We start from the raw sequence: 10,000 nt of genomic DNA on the forward strand, positions 1-10,000 counted from the left end.
GGTTTCGTATATGGCACAACCTTGAATGTGGTATCATTGAAAACTAGACAATTAAGCAATTTCAGTTATAGATGTTTGAAACCTGTATCTTGAAAGGATCGAGTTTTATAAGCGACAGAATTTTGTAAACATTGGCAATTCGCAGACTACAGTCAACAAGTAATCTATCGCTGACTTGGTTAACGCGTTCTTGATTTTCTTCGCGGGATTAAAATATGACGACTTAATTCTTAGATATTCATAAATTAGACAGATATCAGACATGAAAGGAAAACTTGAACAGACAGTGCGATAAAAATGTATGAACAAGTGGTATCGCATGGAAGTCAATTTGCAAAGCACGCATGTTAAATATACCTGCATCTTTCAAAATTATTAAACTCGGTTTCGTACATTGGACAGAGTTGAAATTGGTGTCACTGTAAACAACACAGTTAAGCGATTGGAGTGATATATCTTTGCATCTTGTTGCTTGAAAGTAACGAGTTTTATAGGCGACAGAATTTTGTACACAATGAAGTATCGCGGACTACAGTCACCAAGTAACATATTCCTCACTTGGTCAACGCGTTCTCGATTTTCTTAGCGGACTTAAACTATGGTGACTTAATTCTATGATATTTATAAATTAGACAGCTAACGCTTTCAAACAGTACCACACATGACAGGAAAATTTTAATTGACTGCACGATAAAAATTTTTAAAAACGTAAGATCGGATTGAAGTCAATTTGCAACGCACGCGTAAAATATAGCTCCCTTTTACAAAATTATTTAACAGGGTTTCCTACACTAGACAATCGTAAAATTGGTATCAGAGTGAATTATACAGTTAACCGATTTCCATGATATATGATTGCAAACTGTATCTTGACAAGGACGAGTTTTGTAAGCGACAGAATTTTGTAGACGATGAGAAAGTGCGCACTAAAATGGACAACTACCGCAATGCAACCAAGGTAAACATATCTGCATATGTCAAAATTATTTAACACGGTTTGATAGATTGGAAATTCTTCAAATTGGTATCACTGCAAACTAGGCAGTTAAGCAATTCCAAGGATGTATGTTTGAAACCTGTATCTTGCAGACAATGAATTTTATCAGGCCATGAAACTCAATTTTGAAAACGGAGAGTGGCATCGTACAGAATTTGTTGCACTTTCCCTCCTCCATGAAACTCCCACGTAACGCGCGCGGTAACATTATCCGCGGGAAAATTGATATCATCTAAAAATAACCTAAGAGGGATTACGATGGGAATAGGGCCAGTATGAGGGATCACTTCTCTTACCTTTATAATCTCTTGGGGATTCCTATTGTTTTCTTTGAATTTCTTATGTAACCGGTTTTTATTCATTGTTGTAAAACCCTATTTAAGGACGTTCGCGCTCAAAACGTTCCCACGTACAGATTTTTTTAAAACTTGCCACGCAGAAAGGTAATGATCTACTTTTGCCAAAAAGGCAAAAAAAATGGGGGGTCACCGTGCTCGTTTTCGAGATCATGAGGTGCACTTTTAGAAGCTTGCGTTATTTTAAGACGATCTTAGCTTACAACAGTCAGCAATAAAAAAGCTACATTAGTGAAATTTAGATCAGGTAAACGTACTCAATTCAACATAACTAATATAACTAAACAAACTTTTGCAGCTGATGTCTTTTTCTGAGGTAATATAGACCTTGAAAAACGATACATATTAGTTTAAGAAAGAAAACTTCGGTCGCACGAGAGCATATTAAAGGCGAAATATTTGTAACTTCTCACGTCTCACGTTTTTTTTTTTTTTGTTAAAATAGACAAAATCAGAAAAGCAAGTGATCTACGGAAAGAAAAATGGGGGTCACCGAGCATTCAAGAGAGTAAAATCGCTGCGAAGGTCTCAACACGATTGTCTTTTCGCACTGTCACGCCATTGCGTGACAATTCCGAGAAGACCCGGGTCCACAGCTATCTCACAATGCCACATGCTTTCACGTTCCATTCTTGTGGAAAATGTTTGCACCTTTAGCATCGTGTTTACCTTCGTGGTCTGCGATGCATGACGTATGCGTGACATGCGTGAAAAACTGCGCAGTAGCAATGGGCGCGAACGTCCTTAAGTTGCAGATTTTTCTACCGACTCTTGTAACTGAAAAAGGTCGAGAGACCGAAACGTTTTATAGAATTTTAAATTTTTTTCTAGTTTTCAAACCAAAAGTTGTCCATTTTCGGCTTCATTTTTAACCAGTTTGGAATGTAACCATTCAGTCTTTAAAGATAACTTTTTCCTGCAGATCCATGGTACTGCCATGGGGCCAAAAAATGCATGCAGTTACGCAGATCTTGCAATGGGGGAACTCGATCGCAAAGCAAAATTTTGCGTCCCTTAAAACCTGCACTATGGTGGAGATACCGAGATGACATTTTTGATCTTTGGCAGCAAGGCCTCGAGGGCCTAGAGGCATTTACCCAATACATAAATTCTCTCTATCCTACCATCAAATTTGAATTAGTTTTTTCAGAAAGTCACCTGCACGTCTTAGACGTTACCCTGTACTTAGTTGATGGTTTTATAAAAACTGATGTGTATCCTAAACCTACGGATAGCCATTTATATCTCCCCCCCCCCCCCCCCCCACCCCCTCCAGTTCCCATCCTAAGCATGTATTTAAAGCAATTCCTTTGGAGTTTCTCTGAGACTGAGGAGAAATTGTTCAGAAGATGAATTTTTCACTAGAAAATGAGTAGAATATGAGAACTATCTGGTAAACCATGGTTACCCGGCAAATATAGTTAACGATCAATTTTCTAAAGTTTCAATTATCCCTAGAAAGGATTTACTCAAGCAGAAAGCTAGGGCCTCCAAGAGGCTTTTCCCATTTGTGACAGTTGTTACATCTTGTTACATCTGCATCTTCTGGAATCAAATACGAAATTAAAAGAGCTGTTTCCCAAAAATTCAATCATTCCAGCTTATCGCAGATCTAAAAATCTGAAAGAAATTTAGCACCTTCTAAATACCAAACGGGAAATATTCATAACACCAATCCCCTTGAGGTAGGTTGCTATAAGTGTGACAAAAGCAGATGCGACCTTTGTAAAAATTATTTTGTCGAATCGAGAAATGTTTGTAGTTTTAGAACAGGTAAATCTTACATCGTTAGACCCAATTTGACATGTATTTCCAAAAATGTCATCTATTTAGTTTCTTGCAAAAGATGTCAGCTTCAGTATATTGGCTCTACTACCACCGAATTCAAAGTGAGATTTAGAAATCACAAGTCATCTATAATTACAAATAAGAAATCTTGTGAAGTGGCAGTCCACTTTAATAGCATTTCACATTCACTGCAGGATTTCTCTTTTCAATTACCAAATTAGCGACACAAACAGGCAGGATGGTATTGACACACTTCTTATCACAAAGGAAGCTTATTGGAGTGCCCAACTCTTAACCTTGGCACCTCATGGCCTTAACAAAAGGCAAGAATTCCATTCTAAAAACAGAATACACTTCAATTCTACATGATTCATAGATGCACGCTTTTTGATAAAGAAATTGATTTTTCAAATATTTCAATCATTCAAGGGCTTATGTTGGGGAATTTGTTGTTTGACCGTAAATTGAGCGGTTTGGCTCAAAGGCCCCAATCTGGGAATTTGTTATGATTGTTGTGCATTGTTAGTGGGTTCAGGTTTAGCTTTAACTCGTGTTTTTATATTGGTTCATTTACTATTTTGTTTGCTTTTCGCTTTTGTTATACTATTTGATGAATTTTAATCAGGTAGTAAACAAATGCAGGAACATCATTAAGTACATTGTTTAACCTTTTGTGCTTTAGGAATTCTGTATACCTAAGAGACAAGCAACAAACACTGTAAACATATAAACAGGAATTTTTTAATCGTTATTCACTGTAACTGATGAAGGTCATACGACCGAAACGTTTTACACTACATTACATTTTTTTACTTTTTAAATCATCAGAAGTTGTCCGTCCACTGGCCTCTTTTATCCAATGTGTTCCACACAACATCCTTTCGACATCAAAGCAAGAGAAACGAAACTGAACTGTCAAAACACATTTGGACACTCAAAGACAAAAACAAACCTTTTACCATCAAGTGGAGAATTATTATAAGCAGTGCAGACCTTATAGCAACGTTAGCAACAAATGTAACTTATGTCTTTTTGAGAAGTTTGTAATCATCTGTAAGAAGAATTTGTGCAGCCTAAACAAACGAAACGAACTAGCAAGTTCGTGCCCCCACAGAAACAGATAGATACTCAAGAACTTTGTTATAAAGTAATAAAATCTTTTATAACACGCGCTTTGTATGATAAGTTCTTTAATTTCATATAGCATTTGTTTTTACATCTCATAGCAACTGTTTTAAAGTTTTAATATCTCATAGCAACCTTAAGTTCGCTTTTAATTGCCAGTTCTTGTAATTTAACGGTCATTCGTTATTGCCTGATGAGTGTGGTCATTCTTCGACCATACGAAAAAGCGTTGTAGCAATAAAACGATGAACTGAAATTTTGCTACCATTGATCATTATTATATATATATATATACACTGTATAGTGTAAAATATATATGTAAAATATATATGTAGTGTAAAATGTTTCGGTCGTATGACCTTCATCACTTACAGTGAATAATGATTAAAAAATTCCTTTTTATATGTTTACAGTGTTTGTTGCTTGTCTCTTAGGTATACCGAATTCCTAAAGGTATTACATAAGAACTTAAAAAGTACAATAGAAGGGACATAACAAAAGGTTAAACAATGTACTTAATGATGTTCCTGCATTTGTTTACTACCTGATTAAAATTCATCAAAGATGTGAAAAATCCCTAAAGGTATTACTTTACTGAAGAGTATAACTAAAGAGAAAAGCAAACAAAATAGTAAAAGAACCAATATAAAAACACGAGCTCAAGCTAAACCTGAATCCACTAACAATGCACAACAATCATAACAAATTCCCAGATTGGGGCCTTTGAACCAAACTGTTCAATTTACGGTCAAACAACTAATTCCCCAACATAAGCCCTTGAACGATTGAAATATTTGAAAAATTAAATTATATATAAAATATAAAATATAAAATTACATATTATATATATATATACAGCCAAAACGTCAAAACAAAAGTTGGAAAGTGTTTCCTCACCTTAATCGGCAAGCACTTCCCGAAATCACACCCTTTGCACAGAATTGTAACCGGAACACTCTCAAAATTAGTTACAGCTGCATGAGCAATGTAAAAACAATTATCTCCAACCGCAATAAAGCTGTCATTAACAAGTCATCAAACCCACCCGCTCAAACTATCAACACTTTCAACTGCCGTGACAAAAGATCCTGCCCTCTCACGCGGCGGCACGGAAAGTGCAACGTGCGGAATATCATCTATCAAGCAGAGGTCACAACATCTCAGACAAAGCAAACTTACATTGGTCTTTTCGACACATCATTCAAATCACGTTATAGAAACCACACATGTTTCTTTAGAAATGAACGCTACAGAAATTCCACTGAGCTTAGTAAATATGTATGGGGGATTTGAAAGACAAGAAAGTTGACTATCACATTAAATGGCGGATTGCTAGGCATGCGAGATCCTATTCAAATGTAACGAAGAAGTGCAATTTATGTCTGTGGGAGAAATACTATATAATTTGTAGACCGGATTTGGCGACCCTTAAAAACAGAAATGAGCTTGTAACAAGTTGCAGACATGCAAAGAAATTCCTTCTAAATTGCGTAATTATTTAAGCCTATAAGGTTTATTTTTAGCTGCTCACTGGAAACAGTTTGTAATGTTTAACCGTTGCTATGCACCCCAGCCTATAGTGAATTGCTACCGTTTTTTTCAAAATCACTGTAAAACACCATGTATTTCTTCTCTTTGGCAGTTGCCTGATGATTGCTTCGTGAGAAGCATGAAACTCGGAGTAGCAAATAAATGTTTTTGACCTAGTTCAAGTCTACGTATCTATCTATATATATGTAAATATAAAATGAAATGACGTGATAAATTAAACTGATCATCAGCTAAAAGTGCTCAATGGGTTTACCAGAGCTTTGAATAGATACGTAAACTTGAACTATATGTACATATATATTATTTTTTTGTTAACTGAAAAGCCTATTTTATAACCTTTAAAATGAGGTATTTTAAGCCACTTTTCTATAAATATTAGTCCAGCAAAGTTAATTAGTTTCATGGGACTTTGACTGAGGACCCATGTTTTCAACCAGACGAAAATGATTCACAACTGGCGCAATTTATCGTCATTAACTTTTCTCTTACGCTAGTTGGCTGCCAATAACAAATGACAAAATTTAATTGCCTGAAAATTTGACAATCACGCCACCAACTTGCATGAATGAAAAATTCAGTTCACGAATCGAAATACCATCAAAAATCCTCGTGGCAATCAAAAATGTTCGTGGCTACGTGAAAATCAAGCCATTTTCAGATAGGAACATTCTTCAGTAACCGTCTAAAGTTCCTCGCCTCAGGTTAAGTCCGCAAAACTAAAATCAAGCAGGTTAAACACTTTCAACTTCGCATATTATAAATTATGATAAATGTCTGTACTCTTATTGATGACAAAAGTTAACCAATCAGCGCGCAATAAATTGCTCCGTTATTATAAAATGTGCCATCGAAATCGAATTGTCCCAAAGCAAACTACCTTGTGATGTCAACCATTAACCATAGTTCCTTTTATTTTTGCTATTAGATCAAATCGTAGCTATTTTTTCTAGTTTTTGGTAGCCTCTTGAACAGCGACTATAAATTTGAAGACGAAAGTTTACCAAATGAAAGAATTGGACAAGTGCAGAGAATTAAAGTAACACATTTTTTTTTCCTGAGGTGACACACCTCTGTAACATACGTGTTGTGTTGTTGTAAGATAAATGCCTAATGGACATCTCATAATTAAAAATAATAAGCTGTTTGTTCCATAACATATAAATGAATTATTATTGCTATTTTTCAGCCACAGCATATGGAAATGGCGTATATTTTGCTCTGCATTCCTCTTACTCAGCGAGGCCGACATATTCACCACCAGACATGAATGGTGATCGATACATGTACCTCACAAATGTCCTCGTTGGTGAATACACAGTAGGAAGACCAGGCTTAATCACGCCTCCACCAAAGAACCCCGGAAATGATCCCACGGACACCTATGACTCTGTGGTCGATCAGACCCCGAATCCTTCCATTTTTGTTATCTTCTACGACTGGCAGTGTTATCCAGAGTACTTAATCACCTTCAAGTGAAAGAGAAATGTTTAATGTTTTCTTGACGGGACTGGTTCTCTTTCTCTGAAATTCGTCAATGTATGCAAAGCCTTGACTTTATTTGCTGCCGGTTAATCTGTTTCGGTAGTTTACGAAATATACTGCATAACCGTCCGCGCAAACGCGTATTAGAGATTCGTTCCAGTGGTAGTTAAACTTATTCATATATCTTTTTCCTTTAAGTACTTGAGGAATTGCACCAAGATTTAAGATTGTCGTACTATGCTGTTTTCCTTCTAGTCATATTACTTATTTCAGTAAGACTGTTAATCATTGTATGTTTTAAAGTAATTTACGTCGTGAGACAGTAAACTTTGATAACGATGGACTATCTCTCGTCGAAGCCAGCTAGCGAAATTAACACTGGTTATATCTTTTTCAAGTAGATTGGGACTAATCAAACATAGGTGAAAACAAGATTCAAATGGCTTTACCTTTGTTAAAGTTGGTTCAATCGGAGATCTGGTTTCGCCTGCGACGTCTCCGCGTTTTTTCGATTCGTTTTAATTTCGTTGAATCCTATGAACAGAGTACCTTTAAATCCGTGATCTGGATATTTCGCATCTAGAAAATGTCGTTAAGCCTCTCTACAAACGAAAACAACGCCCTCCCACGGTCAGTAACAATAGACAAACAGTATAGATGTTGTCGGTCAAATCCGGTCTCAGGTTGAATCCCTTTTTTTTTTTACCGAAGTTGGATTGGTGATCTCAATTTGCTCGCGAGAGTGGCAGATCGGAGGACTCCTGCCTCCTTTATGTACCTCGACTAAACTAACGTAAGTGAAGGAGGGCGTAAGTGCTTTAAATCATAACTTAACACATGGCAGTTACAGTAGTGTTTAGAGGGTAAACAAGGCACACATTGCACACAGGGTACTCTATCATGGCTTACTTCTATATATTCCCGGAAGTACTGGTGCAAGCAAATGCCCCATGCTCAGCATTTGGTCACTTACTTCCTTTGGGCATAAAATAATATTTATTAATTTTTGAGGATAGTGTAGAGGTCAGGGTAACTTTTAATCATCCTTTTTTTTTCTTAATCTTCGATGTATACCACTTCTATACACAATAAAGACTGGATGAAATGGGTATATGGGCGGTCGGTCTAAAACGCAGACTGCAGACCAGGCTTGGAGTAAATGTTTGAAAGTGGGAGTTGTAGTCACGTGTCACGTCAAGCAACGGAAGTCAAGTGGTTCTGAGAAAGCTGCAAGATGATCATCCGTTTCTTGATTTGTATAATCTTTTGAATCTATTTCATGATCAAGTTGTGAAAAAGTAAGACGACTTAGATGTTTGCTGAAATGTGGTTCCCGCCAGTGGAAGTTTCACTTCTTGACCTTCCTCCAATTAAAGCGCAAGTCACGAGTCAGGCAGCGGTGAAATTCCTTGCTCCAGAACGGCCCAGAGTGTTAAACGTCATCGAATCAGTGCCTAGGACCGGGCCCTTTGGTTATCTTTGGTCTCTTTTGATTTTCCCATCGAAGTTTTAAGACAGAAATTCCTTACTTTATACGAGTAGCGTTGCATGTGTGATCTCGGCCAGGCGAGTGGAACGAAATGACTGAGTGGCATCAAATTTTCTCTCAAGTCTGCAGTTTACCCTTGGTCTGCATTTCACCCCAGGTCTGCAGTCTGTTTTACACCCATCGGTATCTGGGAAATTAAAACATTTAAATGACTTTTATATAAGTAGTTCATAGGAGGGAAACCATTGTTCTGGGAATTTACAAGGCAGTGAGAGTACTTACACCTTTTTCGGCCTCTAAAGTGGGTGTATCGTAAAGTATGTTTCGCAACCAAAAACAGGTAATCCTGTTCACGTTGATAAAAATCTATACACGATATAAAACCTCTTCAGTTCGTTGTACATTTAACGAAAAAAGCTAGAGGGGCGTATAGCTCTGCCAGGGATGCGTAATTTGTGTGGAACAAACTGTTTTAAGAAGTATTTGATCTCCATGGTCTGTTTAGTTCGTCCTAGAGATGTAAAAAGAGCCAGACACAAAGCAGACCGCGCTTTTTGATGGTCTTTTTGCTTATTTTTACTTGCAAAAATTGGTTCACTATTTCAAAACTTGTGGTTTTAACACTTTCACAGCAATTCTTCGTAATGAGGGCGGAAACTTTCTGCTTAAATAAAATAACCGTACACGGTGTTGTTGTTGTTGTTGTTGTTGTTGTTGTTACTGTTGAATAGCAGGCCACGTTTAACAATTTATTACCGAGACAGGCAAAGATGCACCAGTTATCTCTAAGCCTGGGGCTTGGCCTCTCCACAGTGGGGAAGAGGAGAAGAAGGAACGGGGCGAAGAAAAATATATCGAGACCGACGTGCGCCGAGCAGGGGACTGGGCCGGGAGCCTGGTCCCAGGCTAGTTATCTCCTGATCATCTGTTGATTATCTGTTGATTCACAGTTCAATTACTTGAAACTAAAATGTGTCAATCTTGCAAGAAAATAATTGATACACTTCAGTCAGTTATTCCATTGCGATGATACTTTACTTTTCTTATGAACATCAACAAAATCTTCACACTATAAGAAGTTGCGACCTCTTACGAAAATCTTACGACAGTCGTGTTGTTTTCCGTCTTGCGAGGCTGACATAAAGATAGAGTAATAACTAATCTGAACAGATCTGACAATATTTGCAAACAACTAGTGAGCTTCTATCAGTT

The 10,000-nt window shown here is 37.1% G+C and overlaps 1 protein-coding gene across 1 annotated transcript in view; it reads left to right on the forward strand.

The window, feature by feature from the left end:
- Positions 1-9,476, forward strand: part of LOC138019255 (protein mono-ADP-ribosyltransferase PARP14-like) — a 37,844-nt gene extending 28,368 nt beyond the window's left edge. The window contains exon 11 of the mRNA XM_068865986.1: positions 7,004-9,476. Coding sequence (XP_068722087.1) covers positions 7,004-7,293 — 290 coding nt within the window. The 3' untranslated portion in view covers positions 7,294-9,476. The remainder of the gene's footprint in view (positions 1-7,003) is intronic.
- The last annotated feature ends 524 nt before the right edge of the window (positions 9,477-10,000 follow it).

This window comes from Montipora capricornis, chromosome 10, assembly GCF_036669925.1.
Source record: "Montipora capricornis isolate CH-2021 chromosome 10, ASM3666992v2, whole genome shotgun sequence".
NCBI lineage: Eukaryota > Metazoa > Cnidaria > Anthozoa > Scleractinia > Acroporidae > Montipora > Montipora capricornis.